The sequence below is a fragment of the Amblyraja radiata genome, chromosome 14 (assembly GCF_010909765.2).
Source record: "Amblyraja radiata isolate CabotCenter1 chromosome 14, sAmbRad1.1.pri, whole genome shotgun sequence".
NCBI classification, from domain to species: Eukaryota; Metazoa; Chordata; class Chondrichthyes; order Rajiformes; family Rajidae; genus Amblyraja; species Amblyraja radiata.
The window spans coordinates 57,718,528-57,741,948 of record NC_045969.1 but is presented as its reverse complement, the minus strand read 5'-3'; the positions used below and the strand labels follow the sequence as shown (position 1 = coordinate 57,741,948).

The window sequence follows — 23,421 nt, the reverse complement described above, 5'->3', positions numbered from 1 at the left end:
ATCAGGGGGTATGGAGAGAAGGCTACTGGGGATACTGAGTTGGATGATCAGCCATGATCATATTGAATGGCGGTGCAGGCTCGATGGGCCGAATGGCCTACTCCTGCACCTATTTTCTATGTTTCTATTGAGGCACCAATGTGCTACTGTAAGATTACAGAGTTTACAACCTCCAGCAGCGCCCTTATGGAGGGTTGGATACTCTGTCGTTGTTTGCAATGTACTCGACACCTTCGCCATAAAGAGGATTCCAGTCTTTGCCGGAGGCAGGAGGGATTGGGGGAGCAACTGAGTTAGGCAGAGGAGGAGTCGGGGAAGCAGAAGCATGAGGAGCACCCAAAGGAAGGGACAGAGGAAGAAAAATGTAATTGCTACAGCACTTCCTATGGACACGTTCTCACTCCACTGACTATACACTCAAGCTGGGAAGTAACAGCTGGAAGAGTACAGCTGCAACACTGGCTGTCTTTGGTATAAGTTTGTCAAGGATAGGTTTTGTGGCCAAACGCAGGCAGGTGTGACTAGTGTGGATGAGACATTTGGTCGGTGTGACCAAGATGGACTGAAGGACCTGTTTCCACACTGTTTGACTAGGATTTGTCCAAGTGTCTTTTAAATGCTGTTATGGCACCTGTTTCAACTACCTGCTCTGGCAACTTGTTCCATAAACCCTGTGTGAAAAGATTGTTGTTCCTATTAAATCTTTCCCCCCCCCACCTTAAACCTATGTCCTCTAGTTCTTGCTTCTCCTACTCAGGGTATCTTTAGCATTCACATACTAAATCCTGCCTTCACTAAAGATGGGATTATTTTTGGTGTCACTTTCTTTCATTTGTAAATAGTTGACATATGACACATATCTCTAAAACTAAAAACAAATGTATTCCACAAATCAAGTAATAATAATAATAATAATAATAACTTTATTTATAAAGCACTTTAAACAACTACAGTTGCCACAAAGTGCTGTACATGAGAAATCATGAACAAAAAGCTATTACAAACAATTAAAAACCATTAAAAACCGTAAAACGAAGGACTATAAAAAACACACTAAAAATTAAAAGACATTAAAAGCACTAAAAACAGGAGCAATGCCTCAGCCAGTGTCGAAAGCCAAGGAATAAAAATATGTTTTTAGGGAGGATTTGAAGATGGACAGTGAGGGGGCCTGTCTGATGTGCAGCGGCAAGGTGTTCCAGAGTGCCGGAGCAGCAACAGAAAAGGCTCTATCCCCTCTGAGCTTCCGGTTAGACCTTGGTACCTCAAGGAGCAGCTGATCAGCTGACCTGAGGCACCGGGCAGGGGCATATAGGTGGAGCAGCTCAGAGAGGTAAGGCGGGGCGAGCCCATTCAACGATTTAAAAACAAATAAAAGAATTTTGAAATGAACTCGAAAGTGCACTGGGAGCCAGTGTAGGGAGGCCAAAATTGGCGTAATGTGCTCCCTCTTTCGAGTTCCAGTCAAAAGGCGAGCGGCAGCATTTTGAACAAGCTGGAGACGAGCCAATGAAGCTCGTGCGACTCCAGAGTAGAGTGCGTTACAGTAATCCAACCTAGATGTAATAAAGGCATGGATTACTGTTTCAAAATGCTCCCGCTCGAGAATGGGCTTCACCTTTGCCAGCTTCCTTAGGTGAAAGAAGCTGGACTTAACCACCGCGCCTATTTGTTTGTCTAGTTTAAAATCACCGTCCATCCTAAAACCCAGGTTCAAGACGGTTGGCTTTACAGACAATGCCAGTGGACCCAAGTCAACAAAGGGAGGTTCACGGCAGCCATTGGGGCCAAACAAAATCACCTCTGTCTTCTCTTCATTAAGTCCCAGAAAGTTTAAGGCCATCCAGGACTTAATGTCCTCAAGACAAGACAGAAGTGATTTTAGAGAATAGTCTTCTTCTTTCCTGAGTGGCATATATAACTGGCTATCATCTGCATAAAAGTGAAAGGAGATGCCATGCCTTCTTAAAATTGAGCCCAGAGGAAGTAGGTATAAGGAGAAGAGCAGGGGCCCTAAAATTGAGCCCTGTGGAACCCCATATACCAAGGGAGTGGAGGAGGATTCAAAGCCAGCAAGGCTTACACGCATGGTTCTGTCTGCCAGATAGGACCTGAACCATCCCAGGGCACTGCCACAAATGCCCACTTGGTGCTGTAGTCTGGAAATTAAAATTCCATGGATATTGTGTAAAGAAAACAGTTTTGCCCGTTACACTCACTGAAATATTTTATTTATAGTTAAAGAAGATCCAATACTGGCTGAAATTTTGAACATCCCGTCAGTCCAACCCCCTCCGCCACCTTCCATCACTCCATTATCCATGATTAAAACAGAGAAACCCACCAAGAACAAATCTACCTCAGGAAAAGGGAAGCAGAAGAAGGAAGCTGTTCTGAGTGTTCCAGTGGAGGAACCTCCACCACCACCAAAGGAGGAGCCAAAGGTACATGTTGAGTTCATGAGCTCAGCCGGTCAGGCAGCATCTCTGGAGAGAAAGAATGGGTAACCTTTCGGGTCGAGACCCTTTATCAGACTGATGTCAGGGGAGAGGGAGATACATAGATAAGGAAATGTAAGGTGTGAAAAAAAGCTCAAAGGAGGTTCATTCAAATAATATGGAAGGGTTCTCTCAATTTAAGAATAAGAAAGGCAGTGATTGTGAATACACGGGATTGACAGATACTAGATTGGTAAAGATATCACGGGTTACTGGGAGAAAGCAGGTGAATGGGGTTGAGAAGGAAAGGTCAGCCATTATTGAATGGCAGAGTAGACTTGATGGGCCAAATGGCCTATTTCTCTTATGGCCTATGAACATAAACAGGAAACTGGAATCTTGGGTGAAACACAATGTGCTGGAGGAACTCAGCGGTTCAGGCAGCATCTGTGGAGGACACAGAGCAGCGATGTTTCAGGTTGGGACCCTTCTTCAGACTGATTGCACTAAGGGTGAGACAACTGCAAAAGGGGTGGGAGCAGGACAAAGCTTGGTGAGTGATAGATGGATAGAGGAATTTTAATTGGCAGTTGGGTGGACCAGGGCTCGAGCTGAAAAGGAGACAAAAGGGTGTCAGAAAAGGGAAGAGGACGAGTGAAATGGAAAGGCAGAGGGAAGGATGGAGGGGGACCAGGGGTGGGGTGAAATGTGCGGGGATTGTGGATAATCAGTACTTTGATTACAACTGCTTGCTGTTGTATGCAGGTGGAAACAGAGCTGCCCGAGAATGTAGGTGAAGCCTTTCCAGATGATGTTCCAGAAGCTCCAGCATTCTTGTGTTTGAACGCATGTTCCCCAGATGGACTGCTGGCAACATTTTTCACTGGGCTCTCCATAGGTCTGTCACAATATTTCTCAAATTCTGTTTGCTACATTTGATCAAAATTGACTCTAAGAATTGACTTACCTTGTGTGAAATGAGTGAAGCTGATAGGGAAAGTGTAAGAGAATATTTTTCCAGGATGTTTCATCGCTGATATTCTGTCATTCGCATTACAGGATGTGGCATTTCTTTGATTCTTTTCCTGAACAATTTATATCATCTAAGAATCTCAGACAGGAACTCATTATTTGCCAGTCATATGGCTCAGTTCTGTCAAGATAATAATTTTATATTGTCAAGCAAAGTGCTTTTACCTACAGATAGTAATACTTATACTTATACTTATAGGGGGCGCCGGAGGAGGGAGATGGCAGCCCTGCCAGCAGACTGTTCGTTTTTTCATCCTTTTTGTTATTTTTAGCGTTTGTTTAAAGTTTGTTTTAATGTTCTTCTGTTTGTTTTATGTGGGGGGAGGTGGGGGGTCGGGGGAAACTTTGTTTTTTCAGGTTCTTACCTTCCCGCGGAGGTGATCAAATTTCGGATCACATTCTCCGGACTCTGCGGCCTACCATCGCTGGAGCTGGAAGCCGCCTCGGACTGTCGTGAGCCCCACCGCGGGGTGCGGACTTACCATAGGAGCAGATCCCTTGCCTGGGATCGCTCCCACCGCGGACTTACCATCAAGTGCTCGCAGTCCCGGCAGAGGCTAGTCGGGAGCGCCAACGCCGCAGAAGGTTCGTCCAGACCCGAGGCGAGGATTGATCGCCCGGCGCGGGGGAGCTAACAACCCCCCGATGCGGGAGCTGAATGCCTCGACGCGGAGGGCCCAAACGCCGCTGGCTACGGGACTCAAGACCGTCCCGTCAACGGAGGGCTCAAGGCCCCCGACCAAGGAAGAACAAGGGAAGGACTTGGAACTTTATTTTCGCCTTCCATCACAGTGAGGAATGTGGAGGAGTCAGTGCGATGGATGTTTATGTTAAAATGTGTTTTTTGAGTGTGTTGCTTTTTTAAAAATTGTATGACTGACCTGGCCAATGAATTTCACTATACCAATTGGTGTTTGTGAAAATAAATGAACATGAACCTATATTAGTACGGCCAGGCAAACTACGTCATGGCTGGACCACTGTATTAGTACATCTGATGCACATGCCTCATTGGGTTGACGAGCATTCTGAATGGGGCGGCAATGACTGATCATATACCTGTTGCTATGACAATAAATGTTGAACACCTACCTGTGGTATCCAGAGATAGAAATAGTGTCACAAAGGAAGCCATCTCAGCCTCTTATGCTCATACAGATAAATCCTTAAGCAATATCCATCTACCTAAAGATGCAATTATGTGTAGTAATGTTAATTGTAAGGATGCGAAGCAAAGGAGAATGCAGTAGAAACTCAGAGGGTGAGGCAGCATCTATGGAGAGAAGGAATAGGTGGCGGTTTGGGTCGCGACCTGAAACGTAACCTATTCCTTCGCTCCATAGATGCTGCCTCACCCGCTGAGTTTCTCCAGCATTTTTGTCTACCTTCGATTTTTCCAACATCTGCAGTTCTTTCTTAAACATGAAGCATATGAGAGCTATCTGCTCCATGTATAATGATATAGTAAGCACTTTATATGTAGGGAGTAAGCCCTACTGCAAGCATATCAATAAGACACATTACTTCAGGCCTGGCTGGAATAAGTATGTAGCTGGATATCATGCTGAAGCCCGTAAAGCCACTATATCATGGGCTATGGCAGGTAGGCCCACACAGGGGCCTGTGTTTGAGTATAAGAAGCTCACTAATGCAAGATACAAGTATGCTGTTCGCTTCATCTGTAAAAATGAGCAAGCTATGAGGGCTGATTCCATGGCTAAGAAGCTGCTAAGTAACAATGCTACTGATTTTTGAAAGAAGTGAGAGTTCTTAACAGTTGCAAAACATCTCTACCATGCACTGCAGATGCAATCTCTGGAACAGCTAATATCATGGAGTTATGACAACAACATTATAATACTTTATTTAACTGTGTCCAAGGTGATTTGCATAGGGTGGACAATATTGAGAGTAATGGCGCAATGGTCATTATGTCACATTAGGTGTATCATGCCATGAACAAGCTGTCCAACAACAAAGCAAGTGGCTTAGATGATATTTCTGCTGAACAGCTTAAATATGCCAGAATGAGGATCGGTCCTCTCCTTGCTATTCGTTTTACTGGCTTCATGATTCATGGCTTGTTACCAGACTCATAGAAACATAGAAAATAGGCGCAGGAGGAGGCCATTCGGCCCTTCGAGTCATTGTGATCATGGTTGATCGTCCCCAATCAATAACCCGTACCTGCCTTCTCCCCATAGCCCTTGATACCACTAGCCCCTAGAGCTCTATCTAACTCTCTCTTAAATCCTTCCAGTGATTTGGCCTCCACTGCCCTCTGTGGCAGGGAATTCCACAAATTCACAACTCTCTGGGTGAAAAAGTTTTTTCTCACCTCAATCTTAAATGACCTCACTTTTATTCTAAGACTGTGACCCCTGGTTCTGGACTCAATGTTGTCTGTTCTGTTAGTGCCAGTCATTAAGGACAAAGCTGGTAAAGTAGGCAGCCTAAATAATTACATGCCCATAGCTTTAGCCAGCATATTGTCAAAAGTCCTAGAAAGAATTCTGCATGATAGGCTAAATGAGTTTGTTAACTCCACAGATAACCAGTTTGGTTTTAAAGCTAAACATGACACTGACGTGTATATATGCCTAAAAGGAAATTGTAAACAAATATAGAGGTAAAAACTCATCAATTCTTATGTGTTTTATTGATGCTTCCAAAACCTTTGATCGTGTTAATCATAGAAAGCTGTTTGTTAAATTGAGTCAAAGAGGAGTGCCTAAATACATTGTGAGAATTCTGGCTTACTGGTATGCCCACCAGACTATGCAAATAAAATGGGGCAATAGGGTCTCAGCCCCATTTGGGGTTAGCAATGGTGTTAGACACGGGGGAATTTTGCAGATAAGATTATCTTAAGACTTAAAGTAGCTTATAATGATGCCATCAGAATATTACTTGAGAGACATAGATGTTGTCGTGCAAGTGAAATGTTTGTGGCTGCAGGAGCCAATACTTTACAAACTGTCTAAAGAAATATTATGTATAAATTTATTTGCCGGATTAATGACTGAAAATGAAATAATCTTGGCTTTATCAAACGTAAGGTTTTGCACTGCACGCTACCAATCCCAGCTGTGGAGACATCGGTATAGTTGTCTCGTTGTAGGACACTGATTTTTTTTTCATTCTTGATCTTAAACCATGTATTGGGCTTTTGTAAGTAATTTACTGTGCCTTTGTATGTAATTTATTGATGTAATGTCCTGTCTTTTTTATGGACCTTGAGTCTGTAATAAAAAGTAAGTAAGTAGGTCATTGTGCAGCACTGACATAGATCATAGTGCAGCGCAGAAACACATAATTCAACCCACAATGTCAATAGACAATAGGTGCAGGAGTAGGCCATTCGGTCCTTCAAGCCAGCACCGCCATTCACTGTGATCATGGCTGATCATCCACAATCAGCATCCCATTCCTTCCTTCTCCCCATATCCCTTGACTCTGCTATCTTTAAGAGTTCTATCTAACTCTCTCTTGAAAGCATCTAGAGAATTGACCTCCACTGGCTTCTGAGGCAGAGAATTCCACAGATTCACAACTCTCTGAGTTTTTCCTCATCTCCGTTCTAAATGGCCTACCCCTTATTCTTAAACTGTGGCCCCTAGTTCTAAACTCCTCCAACATCGGCAACATGTTTCCTGCCTCTAGCGTGTCCAATCTTTTAATAATCTTTTATGTTCCAATAAGAATCCCTCTCATCCTTCAAAATTCCAGTGTATACAAGCCCACTCGCTCCTTTCTTTCAACATATGACAGTCCCGCCATATGACAGTCCCGCTCCGGGAATTAACCTCGAGAACCTGCGCTGCACTCCCTCAATAGCAAGAATGACCTTCCTCAATTTTGGAGACCAAAACTGCACACAATACTCCAGGTGTTGTCTCACTAGGGCCCTGTACAAGGACCTCTTTGCACCTATGCTCAACTCCTCTTGCTATGAAGGCCAACATTCCATTAGCTTTCTTCACTGCCTGCTGTACCTGCATGCTCACTTTCAGTGACAAGGACACCCAGATCACGTTGTACTTCCCTTTTTCCTAACATGACACCATTCAGATAATAATCTGCCTCCCTGGTCTTGCTGCCAAAGTGGATAACCTCACATGTATCCACATTATACTGCATCTGCCATGCATCTGCCCACTCACCCAACCTGTCCAAGTCACCCTGCATCCTCATAGCATCCTCCTCACAGTTCACACTGCCACCCAGCTTTGCGCCATCTGCAAATTTGCTAATGTTACTCTTAATCCCTTCATCTAAATCATTAATGTATAATGTACACTACATCCACTGGCTCTCCCTTGTCCATTTTCTTAGTTACATCCTCAAAAAATTCTAGAAAATTAAGCATGATTTCCCCTTCGTTAATCCATACTCAGACCGATCCTGTTACTGCTATCCAAATGTGCCGCTATTTCATCTTTTATAATTGACTACAGTATCTTCCCCATCACCGATGTCAATTTAACTAGTCTATAATTCCCTGTTTTCTCTCTCCATCCTTTCTTAAAAAGTAGGATAACAGTAGCTACCCTCCAATCCACAGGAACTGATCCTGAATCTATAGAACATTGGAAAATGATCACCAATGCATTCACGATTTCCAGAGTCACTTCCTTAAGTACCCTGGGATGCAGACCATCGGGCCCAGGGATTTATCAGTCTTCAGTCCCATCAGTCCACCCAACACCATTTCCTGCCTAATGTGAATTTTGTTTACTTCCTCCGTCACCCGAGGTCCTCTGGCCACTAATACATCTGGGAGATTGTTTGTGTCTTCCTTAGTGGACGGATCCAAAGTACCTGTTCAACTCATCTACCATTTCCTTGTTCCCCATAATAAATTCACCTGTTTCTGTCTTCAAGGGACCCACATTTGTCTTAACCATTTTTTTTCCCTTCACATACCTAAAGAAGCATTTACTATCCTCTTTTATATTCTTAGCTAGCTTATCTTCGTACCTCATCTTTTCTCCCTGTATTGCCTTTTTAGTTATCTTCTGGTGCTCTTTAAAAGTTTCACAATCCTCTGGCTTCCCGCTGATCTTTGCTATGTTATACTTCTTCTCTTTTATTTTTATACTGTCCTTGACTTCCCTTATCAGCCACAGTTGCCTCCTACTCCCCTTAGAATCTTTCTTCTTCTTTGGAATGAATGGCATCATGACTTTGCTGAACATGATGCCACGTTAACCTAATCTCCACTGCCTGCACGTGATCCATACCCTTCCATTCTCTCATATCCATCCTCTTAAATGCCACAATTATGTCTGCCTCCAGCACCAACTCTGGCAGCATATTCTAGCCACCCTCTGTGTAAAAAAATAAGCATTTCCTTTAAACATTGAGCCTCTCAACTTAAAGCTGCACCCTCTAGTCCTGGGAGAAAGATATTCACTGTCTGCCCTTTTTATGCCTCACAGAATTGTATAGACTTCTATCAGGATTAAACTCTGACGCTCCATACTAACATTGCTACAAAACAAAAACTTCACTGATGCTATATCAACATTTAAATTTGATTAGAAGAGGAGATTTCAAAGATCATGATTACACTGACCTCAACTTTATTTAGTTGAACTGTATTTGTAGTTGAATGTAATTTTGCTGTACTGAATAGAATACAGTTGGAAAGAAACTTGAGAGCAGAAACTGCAGGTACTGGAATGGTGGAGAAACTCAGTGGGTCAGGCAGCATCTGTGGAGGGAATGGACAGACGATGTATCAAGTCGGGACGCTTCTTCACACTGATCCATTGCAACTTACTCTAGTTCCTAAAGTGCAATGTCTGAAGAAGAGTCCTGACCCGAAACATTATCTGTTTATTCCCTCCACAGATGCTGCCCAGCCTGCTGAGTTCCTCCAGCACTTTGGGTGTTTTGGAAAGGACACTAGTAGTTTTAATTTTAGTTTTCTTGGTTGCAGGCTATAGTTGTTTCTTGCTTCATGTTCCTAAGTATATTCACATTCTCCACTTTGGTTCCATCTTCAAGGTATTAACAGTGAAGACGAGTATGAAGAAAGAATACTGCTGCGTCAGAGCTATCCTATCAAAACGAAAGGCTTCCAGCCGTGTGAGTCAGCTCGGAAGTGGCCTGCAATGCAGGAAGCATCAAGAGTCATTACACTCCAGGGAACAGTGGTGAAGTACATGATGGATGGATCCACTGAGGTAAAGCATTCCTGATTTATTAACTTCATTCTGAATTATGGGGAAATAGCTACAAATCTGTTTTCCAGTCTTTTCCCTCTGCTCAATTACACAAACATTTTGTTTTCGGCGGAATATATATTGAATTTGTTGACCAAAATGGCCTTGTGGAAAATGCAAAAAAAAATGTAAATATGAACAAAAGAAAGTTAGATTCCAGAGAGGAGGTGAATATTGCTACAATGCATCTTTTGGACAAGTGTGGCTCCAACAGACTATAGACATGGGCAACTTCGAGAGTCAAGAGTGTTTAATCGCCATATGTACCAACAATGGAACAATGTGCTTACTTGCAGTAGCATAGCAGGACTGGAAACGCAATAACTCACAGATAATGTATAATAATTTTGAATAAAGTTGAATGGGAGTTGGTTGGACTGGAGAAAATGCCACCACTGGTAAGTGATACAGGGCACAAAAGATGATTATGATTGGAATCTATAGGACATCGCTGTGGGAATCTTCACAGTCCTGTGGAATTCACTGGGTCAAACCCTTACAAATCCCTTTATTACAGTGATGCAGATTATTTACACCATGTCATCTATAGCAGTTCAAGAAACTTCTTCCCAACAACTATCAAGCTCTTCAACACTTGATCTTCCATGAACGTTGTATTTGATTGCCCGAAGGACATAGGTTATGCACTAGTATGGTCACCTTGTATCACAGTTATGAAATTATTATATTATTGATTATTATATATTTCTCTCCCTCCCCACCACCACAATCAGTTTCAATCAGACCCAAAACGTTGCCTATCCATGTTCTCCAGAGATGCTGCCTGCCCAGTGAATTTCTCCAGCACTTGGGTACTTTAGCAAGCAAGTACAGTTAAAGGTCTCAAAGTAGGAACATGTCCTTGTATCTTCAACTCCATGGAATCAGTGAAAGAGGCAAAGACATAAGCTGGAATCCGGTGCCATAAATTGCTTAAAGAAACTGCTGCTGCTTTTTCATTTGATGTTGCTGAGGGTTCTCATGTGGAAGAAAGAATGGAGCTCAAGGGATACTTTGAATAAATAGCATTGTGTTGTTGGTAATGTAATCCTATTGTTATTCTTTCCTTGTTATCCTCAGATTCTGTTTGCTGATGGGACTGTGAGCAGAAGTCCAGATTCAGGTCCTGTTTCCATTCCCCAACCACCTGCAGACCAGCCTGAACCAGAAAATCCAGAACCAAAGGAGGAGGAACCAACAAAAGTCAATGAGGAAGTACCGAAGAAAGGTAACGAGGGCTGAACAGATGTAATGAAAATGAATTGCAAAATGGATAGGCCTGAAGAAGAGTTCCGAGCCGAAACGTCACCTAATCATGCTCTCCAGAGATGCTGGCTGACCCATTGAGTTATTCCAACATTTTGTGTACATCTCAGGATTGAACAGCTCATTACTTGTGAGATTAGAAAGATGAATGAGGCGATCTCATTGATACCTACCGAATAATGAATGGCCCAGATAGAGTGGATGTGGAGAGGATGCTTCCAGTAGTGGGATAATCTAGGACTAGAGGGCACCGTGTCAGAGTAAAAGGATGTACCTTTAGAATGGAGATAAGGTATTTCTTCGACCATAGGGTGGTGAATCTGTGAAATTCAGTTTCATAACTCACGTTTCACAAATCTCTTCCCTGCTTCAGTGTGTGAAGCGTTAAAAGAAAATCTGTCCTTTTTGATAGAGTTATAAATGTGCATTTCATGCAACAGTACTTGCTTTTTCTTCCCTACACGAGGAAAGATGAATAAAGAAGTTTCTGAGATTGGTCCCATTTGTTTGCTTCTTTAGGAAAGCATGGTCATATTGAACAACCTGTATCACGTGCAGAAGAACCTCCTCCTCCAACACCAGTCCCTCCTCCAATAGACCCTTTGCCTGGTACTTGGATAACCACTACACCCATTGGGTTAGTTATTGGAACCAAAGGCACAGAGAAGTTGGATATAAAACCTATCTTAGTCTACAAAGCCACAGACCCAGGAACTGGAGAGGTGAGTGTGATGTCTTTTTTTTATTGCATTTATAGCCTCATTATTTCTACTGTATGTATCTATGGTGTTAAATCTGCAAACTTCTAATTACACACCTTCTTAATATGTTTTGTTTGTTTACACCCGTTCTATGTTTTCTCAGAGTTCTTAGGATTCTCTAGACATGCCAGCTGATCTACTGAATATTTCCAGAATATATCCCCCACACTGGATTTACATTTCACTCCTCCTCTTCCTTCCTTATCTGACATCCCGTTGTCTCCTTCTCACCTCTAACCTGCTATCAAACCCCCCTCACCTGTATCTAGCTATCATTACCAGCCTTTGTCCCACCCCCACCTCTTTTCCAGCTTTCTCTCCCCCATTTGCAATCAGTCTGAGGAAGTGTCTCAACCCTAAATGCCGCTTGTCCATTCCCTCCACAGATGCTGACTGACAGTTTGTTCTTTATGCATGATCCTTTGGCAGCTCCTTGTGTTTCAGAGTGATCTTGTATTTCAGGTTTCCAACAACTGCTTTGTTTTGCATCTCACTGTTTCAACATCATCTTTTCTTCTCTCAACTGTGGTCATTCATCTCCCTCTATTTAAATCTTCCACTGGAATCAGGGGTGATTAACCAGCATTCAGCACTCTCTTAGTGTCTGTCAACTGAGCAATTTTCATCTGCAATCTATCCCGAATATATTCTTTTACTTCTTTTCACACCCCCTCTTCTCAGCAACTTATAATACACCTGATTTCTCAATGTTCCAGTTCTTTTGAAAGGTTGTTACCCTGAAGTAAACCCAATATCCAGTGGCTTCCTGTGCATTCCCTTAGCAATGTCAGCAAGCTGCCCCCGCTAGCTCAACTGCTCCATCTTAAATGCAAGTAACCTCAGCCCACCAGTTAATGAAGCAACGGTTGCTTAATCTTTCACTAGGTATTTCTGACATTAGAACAGTACAGTTTAGAACAGCACAAGAACAGGTCCTTTAGCCCACAATGTCTGTGCCAAACATGATGCCAAGACCATTACTTATCTACCTGCACATAACCCACATCCCTCCATTCCCTGTATATCCCCATGCCTATCCAAAGTCTCTTAAATGCCACTAGGTTATCTGCTTCAACCACCAATCCTGGCAGCACATTCCAGGCATTCACCACCCTCTGCATTAAAAATAACAGCCACGCGCACCACCTTTAAAATCTGCCCTTCTCGCCTGAAACCTATGCCCTCTAGTATTTGATTTTTCCATCCTGGGAAAAAGATTCTGACTGTCTACTCTATCTATGCCTCTCATAATTTTATATACTTCTATCAGGTCTGATGTTCCAGAGACAACAATCCACGTCTGTCCAACCTCCCCCTATAGCTAACACACCCTAGACCAGGCACCAATCTGGTGAACCTCCTCTGCACCGTCTCCAAAGCCACCACATCCTTCCTGTAGTGGCGGCGACCAGAACTACACACAATACTCTAAAAACATTCTAATCCACATGAATCTAGTGGCCTCCAGAGGCAATTAAATGTTTTATTTTGTAGGGACAAATGGTAAAGGACCTGTCCCCCTTTCCCGAATTACTCACGAATTCTCCCAAATTTTCCCCTTGATTCAAACTTAGAGAATGTACGTAGCGAGTCCGTAGGAGGCTGTAGAGATTTCGTAGCGGCTCGTAATGCCAGCCCCAGGTACTCGGGGCATCAGGTAAGTCGGGACGTTTTTTCTGCATGTTGAAAAATGCCCTTGAGTTAAAAAAATAGCCCTGAGTACCTACGGCTGGCATCTCCGAGTTTGAATCAAGGGGAAAACTCGGAAGAATTCGTGAGTAACTCGGGAAAGTGGGACATGGCATGTGAATTACTCTTAACTAAGTAAATATATGTTGGCACACAGATAATGATTACAAGACAGGACAAGGTAATTACAGTGTTTGCAAATGACAACACTATGGTGGAACATGCAGATGGAACTAGGATTACAACATTCTTTCAGGATATCTCAATCCCAGATTCCGTGATGCAAGATGAAAATGGTAAACATAAGGCCTGTTATTCCTGTTTATATGAGATTTTATTTGCATTTTTAACCAACTGAAATATGAATGTAGCATGCATGTCATGTTTCATGTCATACTGTAGTAGTGGATTCCAGTTACTCGGGTGCTCATATATTGTATTCACGAAAGACATGGGTGCTCTCAAGAAAGCATCCTTCAAACCTCAGTCAGCAAAACATCTTCTCGTACGAGAACAGCAGCAATTAGCTGTGCCTTTAATTCAGCAGGAAATCCCAATGGTTTTCACAGAAGCATTATCAAATAAAATGTAGCAATCATCAATGTAAAAATATTTAAACACCCTTCTTCAAACCCAACCCGAAACATCACCTATCCATGTTCCCCAGGGATACTGTCAGACCCGCTGGATTACTCCAGCATTTTGTGTTATTTTTTGTTAAACTAGCATCTGCAGTTCCTTGTATCTAAAAATATATTAGAGTCGATGCCTAATAAAGACACAAAGTGCTGGAGTAACCTCGCAGGTCAGGCAGCATCTCTCGAAAGACGAAATGTGCAGGAATGAACTGTGTCACCCATTCCTTCTCTCCAGAGATAATGTCTGACCCGTTGAGTTACTCCAGCTTTTTGTGTCTATCTTTGGAGAACATGGATAGGTGATGTTTTGGGATTGAGAAGGATCCCGATATGAAACGTCACCCATCCATGTTCTCCAGTGTTGCTGCCTGGCCCGCTGAATTACTCCAGCACTTTGTGTCTTTTTTTGTAAACCAGTATCTGCAGTCCCTTGTTTATCCAGATGACTAATAACTTGGTTAAATTTATGCCGAAAATGCTGGAAATACTCAGCAGGTCAGGCACCATCTGTGGAGATATAAACCGAGTTAATGTGACCCTTAGAACATAGAACAGTATGCACAGGAACATGCCTTTGGCCCACAATGTCTGTGCCGAACATGATGCCAAGATAAACTAATCTCACATGATCCATATCCATGTTTCTATCTAAAAGCCTATTAAAACGGCACTATTGTATCTGCCTGGTCCAAGAAACGTACAAGTGAATTATATGCGACTTTCAAAACAAAATCAGAAACATTTCATTATTATTTCATTGTTATGACATATCGATGAGTTAACAGAAGTACAGCATGGGAATGGCCCTTCAGCCCACAATGTCCGTGCCAAACACAATGTCAAGTTGTTAATCACCTCCGCCTGCATGTGATCCATATCCCTCCATTCTCTACATATCCATGTGCAGATCTAAAGGCCTTCTAAACGCCACAATTGTATTTGTCTCCACCACCTTCCCCAGCATCACCACCCTCTGCCGCCCTTTCATCAGAACTTAGAGGTCAAACTAGTTGCAAGGACACAGGGAAATGGGAAAGAAGTCTGGATGGAATGAATGTTGAAATTGATGGCAGATTTCCATTATCTGTAATAGTTCTCTTTGGGTCAGGGCAGTAACTTTTAAAGAGAATGCTAGAGAGGCAAGTCAGAGTTTCAGTTTTTGGTAACTGAAGTCACCTCGGTCAGCTGCAGTGTGATCTAGAGGCAGATTTGTGGAAGTGCAGATATCTCCGGCATTTGTTGGGCTGGACGACATGAGCAAGATAGGGAGTGAAAGGGCCTTGATGTGAACTGAATGCAAGGATGGGAACTATAACTGGAGTCAATGTAGGTCAATAGGCAGTGGGACATTAGGCAAACAAGACTTGGCATAAGGTAGAAAATGGACAGCAATGTTTTGGATGACCTCCAGCTAAAACAATACGAGCAAAAATAAATTACATTATTCAAGCTGTGATTCTGGAATTCTGCTTTCAGCATTTAGTCAAAAACCTTGTGACACCAATTTTTCAATTCCTCCAGAGGAGAAATGTCCAAGTGAATTATATAAATGATTTCCAGAAGCAGAAGCAGAAGTTGTTCATTGTCAAGCCATATGTGTGAGTTAACAGAACAGAACAGCACAGTACAGGAACAGGCCAAACATGCTGCCAAGTTCAAGTATTCACCTCAGCTTGCAGGTGATCCATATTCCTCCATTTCTTGCATATCCAAGGGATATTCGGATTGTTTAATTGTCATATGTCCCTAAGTAGAACAATTAAACTATTTCTTGCAGCAACCTCCACAACCTAAAGCCTCCTAAATGCCACTATCGTATATAAATCTTACCACCCGTGGCAGGGCATTCCAGGCACCCGCCACCGTCTGTGTAAAAAAAATATTGCCCCGCACATCTCCTTAAAACTTTGCCCCTCTCAACTTAAAACTATGCCCTCTGGTCTCTCACATTTGCTGCCTGACCTGGTGATTTCCTCCAGCATGGTGTACTGCTCAAGATTCCATCATCTGTAGCTTCTTGTGTCTCCACAAGTTTATTCATTTGAACAAGGATCGTAGAGCTTCCTGGAAAAAGGCAAAAATAAGTTTGGAAGGTTAGATTCCGTGGGATTCAAGGAGAGATAGTTGAATGGGTAGAAAATTGGCTTCATGGAAGGAAACAGAGGGTGATCATCATCATCATCATCATCATCCTTTATTGTCATCTTGCAAAGCAACAGTTTACAGTGTAAAATGAGAAGACGTTTCCCAGGGAATACCAGAGCATACAACTTAAACATTTCACGCATAAAATAAAAACAATAACAAAACAATCCAGTTCCTGATAATACAGTACGAATAGTTTTAAAAAGTGTAGGCAAAAACAGCAACATTAAAATACAAGTAAAAACAGTCATAAAATGTCGAGGGCAGCTGAGTGGCCAGAGCCAGTGCCAGAGTTATTACTCAGTGCCAGTTATTAAATTGTCAGTGCAAGAGCAGCAGAATCAGGTGGAGTGACTGTTTAGCAGCCTCACAGCATGTGGAAGGAAGCTGTTTAGCAGTCTGGTTGTCCGGGCTTTGATGCTACGGTATCTCTTGCCTGATGCTCAGTGCTGTTTTCAGGCAGCGGCTCTGGAACAGTTCTTTTACCGAGGGTAGGGAGACGCCAATGATCCTCTCTGCTCCCCTCATTACCCTCTGCAGAGACTTCCTGTCTGAGCAGTTACAGTTTGAGTGCCACGTGTTCATGCAGTACGTGAGTACAGACTCCACCGTGCCCCTGTAAAAAGTCCTGAGGATGTTGGTGGGAAGTGAGGCCTGTTTGAGTTTCCTCAGGTAGTGCAGTCGCTGATGGGCCCGTTTGACAATATCAGTGTTGTTCCTGGACCAGGTGAGACTGTCTGTGATTGTGGAAAGTTGCTTTTCGGAATGGAGGCCTGTGACTAGTGGTGTGCCTCAGGGTTCAGTGCTGGGACCATTGGTGTTTTTCATCTATATCGGTGATTTGGATGAGAACGTGCATGGCATAGTTAGCAAGTTTACAGTTGACACAAAAGTGGGTGGTATTGTAGATAATAAGTTGTGAAAATTTGCAGCAGGTGGGTTGAGAAATGGTTGATGGAATTTAATGCAGAGAAATGTGAGGTGTATTCTGGGAGCACTAACATGGACAAGACCTACACAGTGAATGATAGGGCTCTGCGGATTGTTATAGAGCAGAAGGATCTAGGCATACAGATGCATCGTTCATTGAAAGTAGCATCACAGGTAGATCGGGTGGTCAAAATGGCTTTTGGCATATTGGCCTACATCAGGCCTACATTGAGAATAGAAGTTGGCAGGTCATGTTGCAATTATATAAGACATTGGTGAGGCCTCATTTAGAGTATTGTGTGCAGTTTTGGGCACCACGTTATAGGAAAGATGTCAAACTGGAAAGAGTGCAGAGAAGATTTATGAGGATATTGCCAGGATTTGAGGGCCTAAGTTAATGGGAGAGGTTGAGTAGGCTAGGACTCTATTCCTTGGAGCGCAGGAGGATGAGGAGTAATCTTATACAGGTATACAGAGTCTCTTTACCAGAGCAGGGGAATCAAGAACCAGAAGTTTAAGGTGAGGGGGGGAAATATTTCATAGGAACCTGAGCGGTAACATTTTTACACAAATGGTGATGTGTATATGGAACGAGTGCCAGAGATGCACTTGAGGCAAATACTATCGCATGGTTTAAGAAACAGTTAGACAGGTACATGGATAGGACAGGATTGGAGGGACATGGGCTAAACGCAGGCAGGTGGGACTAGTGTAGTGTGGCCGAATGTCCCGTTTTCTCGCTGCAAGATTCTATGACTATAACTTGCTTTTTTATTTTGTTTGTGTTTTTTATTAATGATTTCACGATTTAAAAACATATGATTTTTAGCTGATTTTTCATGTAGAATAGCATTACGATTGTATTTTGTTTATAATGGTTTTTGCATGCAAGCTTCTGAACATCAGAGACATCTGGTTGATATTCATTGGAAGCGGGGTTTCATGTCTGAAAGTAATTTCACCACAGTTTAATGAGCAGGGTTTACTCTGGCCTGCTAACATTGACTAATGACATTATCTTAATCCCTGTCACTACTCCGGGTCTCTTAATACAATAATACAATATTTATTCAATGTCATTTGAACCTCAGTGAGGCTCAAACGAAACTCTGTTTCAACAGCCGTACAAACAATTCCTACAAGACACACAAACAATTCAATTCACACAAACATCCATCATAGTGAATCTCCTCCTCACTGTGATGGAAGGCAAAGTATTTTCTCTCCCCTGTGCACCATTTTTCTCCCAATGTTGAAGCCCCAGGCGGGCGATGCTAAAGTCCCACGGCCATTAAGTCCGCGCCGGGCAATTTATGGCCCCGCTCCAGGTCAAAATGTCACAAAGTTGGAGCCCCCGGCGGGCGTTGGAATGTCCCGTGACCGTTAAAGCCGCGCCGGGCGATGTAAGGCCCCGCTCTGGGTCGTTCCAACGTCGCAACACGGGCTGGAGAAGTTGCGTTGCTGGAGCTCCAAAAAGCGGTTTCCCCCAGGCACCCGCGAGCTCCCAATATCACAGTCCACAGGCTCTGCGACTGGAGCACACAGGCCGTTCCGGTTGGAGGCAGCTCCACGGTGCTAGGCCTCAACGACAACGGAGACCCGACAGGGAAAAGGTCGGGTCTCCCGTGCAGAAAATAGATTTTTTTAAGTTTCCCCCCCCCCCCCCCCACCCCCCCCCCCCCGCCCCCCACATGTACACAGTTAAAAACAGTATTTAAAAACACGAACAATTACATTAACTAGACAAAAAAATAAAAAATAAAAGACAGACAGGCTGCAGGGGCCACTGCAACGTGAATACTCACCTGTATTCATCTGAACCAGCAAAATAAGCCTTTGAATTTGGAATGAGCCGCTTTGGAGGAATGGGGAATGTTGGTACAAGGCAACACAGTGGCCCAACTGGTAAAGCTGCTGCCTCACTGCACCAGAGACCAGGCTTTGATCCTGACCAGGTGCTGTCTGTGTGGAGTTTGTACGTTGTCCCTGTGACCACGTGGATTTTCTCCAGTTGCTCAGGTTTCCTCCCACATTCCAAAGCTGTGCGAGGTTTGTAGGTTCATTGGTTTCTGTAAATTGGCCTTAGTGTGGAGAAGTGATGACAAAGTGGGATAACATAGAACTAGTGTGAACTGGTGATCGATGGTCGGTGTGGACTCGGTGGCCCAAAGGGCCTGTTTCCATGCTGTATCTTTCATTTCAACCAAGTCCCAATGCTAACTCCACTCAGAAGATCTCAGGGCTATTTTTATAGTTACCTGATGCTGGAATTACCTCCCAAAGCTATTTTACATATCCCAATAGTTTAATTTTTCTTCTGCCCTCTGCCCTCTGCCCTCTGCCCTCTGAGTATAGAAGTTGGGCTGAGTATAGAAGTTGGGATGTAATGTTAAAATTGTACAAGGCATTGGTGAGGCCAAATCTGGAGTATGGTGTACAATTTTGGTCGCCTAATTATAGGAAGGATGTCAACAAAATAGAGAGAGTACAGAGGAGATTTACTAGAATGTTGCCTGGGTTTCAGCAACTAAGTTACAGAGAAAGGTTGAACAAGTTAGGGCTTTATTCTTTGGAGCGCAGAAGGTTAAGGGGGGACTTGATAGAGGTTTTTAAAATGATGAGAGGGATAGACAGAGTTGACGTGGAAAAGCTTTTCCCACTGAGAGTAGGGAAGATTCAAACAAGGGGACATGACTTGAGAATTAAGGGACTGAAGTTTAGGGGTAACATGAGGGGGAACTTCTTTACTCAGAGAGTGGTAGCTGTGTGGAATGAGCTTCCAGTGAAGGTGGTGGAGGCAGGTTCGTTTTTATCATTTAAAAATAAATTGGATAGTTATATGGATGGGAAAGGAATGGAGGGTTATGGTCTGAGCGCAGGTATATGGGACTAGGGGAGATTATGTGTTCGGCACGGACTAGAGGGGTCGAGATGGCCTGTTTCCGTGCTGTAATTGTTATATGGTTATATGGTTATATGCTTGCATTGCTTCAAACAATAAATAATCTTCCCCCTGATTTTCTGATATTCCCCTAAGTGTGATGAACAAAGTAATGTCAGGGAATGAATAACAGAAGCTACATAAGCAACCACAAACCACAGTGATCTGGATCTTAACACAAGGGTCAGGGTCACAGTGTACTGGCATCAGGCCTCACTTTAATACTGAAAGAAATCAATGACCTTATCAGTGCATTGTACTGTAGGTGAGTACTGGTCATAAGAGAGAAGGATATTCAATTCTGGTACCCCACTGGCATGGTTAATAGCCCGTAGAATTAGGCCAGTACTGGACTAGGGTGGACTCGGGTAGCTCCACCCTGCTGGAAATCCATCGCAAACAAAAATCTCCTTTCTGTAAACCCATGATATTTCCCACTGATATCAAATTCTCATTTTAAGTTTATGAAGTTTAAGTTTCATTTTCATTTTCAGGTTATAAGGTTAAAAATGAAGGTGTACAATAATTGTATAATTTTAGATACCGAATGTTTTATCAATTGCTTCTAATAAAAATATTTTTTTTTAAGTTTAAGAAATATAAATAATCACTTCAACGGTTGTGTGTTTTTGCAGAAAAAGTGACCAGGTTCGTTAAGTGCATAAAGGTGGAGTGTGTGGGATTTGCCACAGCGTTAATGAACTGGGATGACTGTTCCTGCTGTGCTGTGTTTGGAAACGGCACAGCCATCATTGCCAAGCCGCATGGACTCTACCAGGTAACGTGTCAGCTAAAGCCATTCTTAAACCAAAGCAATGAGTATCAAGCTTATTAGTTAAGCATATGGTGCACCCTCACATTTATTTATGAATGGTTTAGAGGGATGTTGGCCAAACACAGGCATATAGGAAGCATTAGCTGAGGTAGGGTTTCTTGGTCGGTGTGGACCAGTTGGGCTGAAGCGCCTATTTCCATGCTGTATGACTAAAAGGATCAGCATGGCACAGTAGGTCTGCAGTACTTTAAAGAGTTAATTCATGGTCACATTTTATCTTTCATTCTGAGTTTACCGGCAATGCCAAGTGATTGGGATACAGTTTATGATATGGTTGGAATCAGCCAGTCAATCAGTTTATTTATTGTCACATGTAGAGTGATACAGTGAAAAGCTTGATCTGCGTGCTATCCAGTCAAATCACACTATAAATAAGTACCATAGATCCTCTTCTGGAACAGCATGCTGAGCACCGCCACCTTCTGACCCCATCTTGCAATTTCCAAATCTAAAAGATAAGTGGGAGTCGATGCGACATTGGTAAATGTCTAATTAGGACAAATAATGTCTCCACAGGACTCTTTTCCATAAGCTCAGGAAGATAAAAATGACAACAGTGTTTCAAATATGATATCCTTTCTTCTTAACAATAAGAATAAATCTCATTGTTTATAACAATAAGCAATTGTATAATTATTACAACTGTCTTTAAGACACTATACCTTTAGGTGCAACCGACTTTCTGCTTAAGGGAACAGATCCATATCCCTTCATTCCCTGCATATCCCTATCCAAAAGCCTCTTAAGCACCACTATTGTATCTGCCCCCACCACCACCCGTGGCAGTGCATTCCAGGCATCTATCACTCTCTGGTAGATTTATTTAGGCAGAGGGTGGTGAACATGTGGAATTCTTTGCCACAGAAGGCTGTGGAGGCCGTCAATTGATATTTTTACGGTAGAGATAGATAAATTCTTGATTAGTACGGTTGTCAGGGGTTACGGGGAGAAAGAAGAATAAGGTCATAAGGAATTGGCATAGAATTAGGCCATTCGGCCCATGGTCTACTCTGCTATTCAATCATTGGCTGATCTATCTCTCCCTCCTAACCCCATTCTCCTGCCTTCTCCCCAGAACCTCTGGGCTTCGGACGGAGAGATAGATCAGCCATGATTGAATGGCAGAGTAGACGATGGGCCAAATTGCCTAATTCTTCTCCTATCCTTTATAACCTTATCACCTTATGATCTCTGTTCTAAAAAAATTCCCATACATCTCCTTTAAACTTTACACTCGTGAACTTAAAGCTATGCCTTCCTATCCTTGATTCGTGGGTGAATTTGTTGTAAGTGACGGGTTTGTGTTTAATCAATCCACCCTCTCCCTCCTGATGATCACAATTGTTTTCAATGCTGGAATACTCAGCTGTTGTTTAGTTCATTGTTAAAATTCATGTGTACGGCGAAAAGCTTTTGTTGCGTGCTAACCAGTCAGCAGAAAGACAATACATGATTACAATTGATCCATTTACAGTATAAATACATGACAAGGGATTAACGTTTAGTGCCAGGTAAAGCCAGCAAAGTCCGATCAAGGATAGTCCTAGGGTCACCAAAGAGGTAGATAATAGTTAAGCACTGCTTTCTGGTTGTGGTAGGATGATTCAGTTGCCTGATAACAGCTGGGAAGAAACTGTCCCTAATCTGGAGGTGTGGGTTTTCACACTTTTATTACCTTCTGCTTGATGGGAGAGCGGAGAAGAGGGAGTGGCCTGGGTACGACTCGTCCTTGATTATGCTGCTGGCCTTGCTGAGGCAGTGAGGTATAAATTGAGTCAATGGAAGGGGAGGTTGGTTTGTGCGATGGCGTGAGATGCATCCACAATTCTCTGCAATTCCTTGCGGTCTTGCGATAAAAAGCGTACTTCTTGTCGTTTGCTTTTCAGGTTTTTCCAGCAAGTACGGGGACTCTTTTAATTGACCAGGATAGCAATGCTGTATACACATCAGGGACCAATAATGATGTTGGAATGCTCACTACTATCAATCAAATGGAACTGCAGTGCGGTGCTTATTTTATGAGACGTAACTCACCAATCATCTGTGAGGTCATGGATCTAGAGAAAAATTATTTCCAGGTGATGCAATATACCATTCATAATTTATGCAATAGTTGCCCTATTCACCCTGGTTTTATGTCCCAGTTTTCATTAAAAATAATAGTATGCCCATCTTCTCCAGTAAACTGACGTGCAATGACAATAAAAGATATATTATTATTATTATTATTAAATGGATTTGGTTGAAATTCTCGTAAAAGCCCAATGAATAAAACTGGAATTCCAGGAAGAATTTGTTTCATTACAGAGATGATTAAAGGAAGACTTGCCTTGAGAGTCGTCAGGACTGTGTTCCTATTACTTTAGCATAAAATATTCTGCAATTTTCACAGCATTCCCCAGAGAGAGTTTTATGTGCAGAACTATGGGTCAGATGTCGTTGTTGGAAAGTGGAGAATAGTGATTAGGATGGATTGGGGAAAATCAGAGAAAGCTTGGGGTCTGAAGACAAACTGT

At 42.8% G+C, this 23,421-nt stretch overlaps 1 protein-coding gene across 1 annotated transcript in view; it reads left to right on the top strand.

The window, feature by feature from the left end:
* Nucleotides 1-23,421, top strand: part of spag17 (sperm associated antigen 17) — a 224,565-nt gene that overhangs the window by 96,719 nt on the left and 104,425 nt on the right. Inside the window, exons 29-36 of the mRNA XM_033033446.1 lie at nucleotides 2,239-2,444; nucleotides 3,204-3,336; nucleotides 9,483-9,661; nucleotides 10,781-10,928; nucleotides 11,486-11,688; nucleotides 13,574-13,712; nucleotides 20,706-20,848; nucleotides 22,792-22,983. Of these exons, the coding sequence (XP_032889337.1) occupies nucleotides 2,239-2,444; nucleotides 3,204-3,336; nucleotides 9,483-9,661; nucleotides 10,781-10,928; nucleotides 11,486-11,688; nucleotides 13,574-13,712; nucleotides 20,706-20,848; nucleotides 22,792-22,983 (1,343 nt within the window). The remainder of the gene's footprint in view (nucleotides 1-2,238; nucleotides 2,445-3,203; nucleotides 3,337-9,482; nucleotides 9,662-10,780; nucleotides 10,929-11,485; nucleotides 11,689-13,573; nucleotides 13,713-20,705; nucleotides 20,849-22,791; nucleotides 22,984-23,421) is intronic.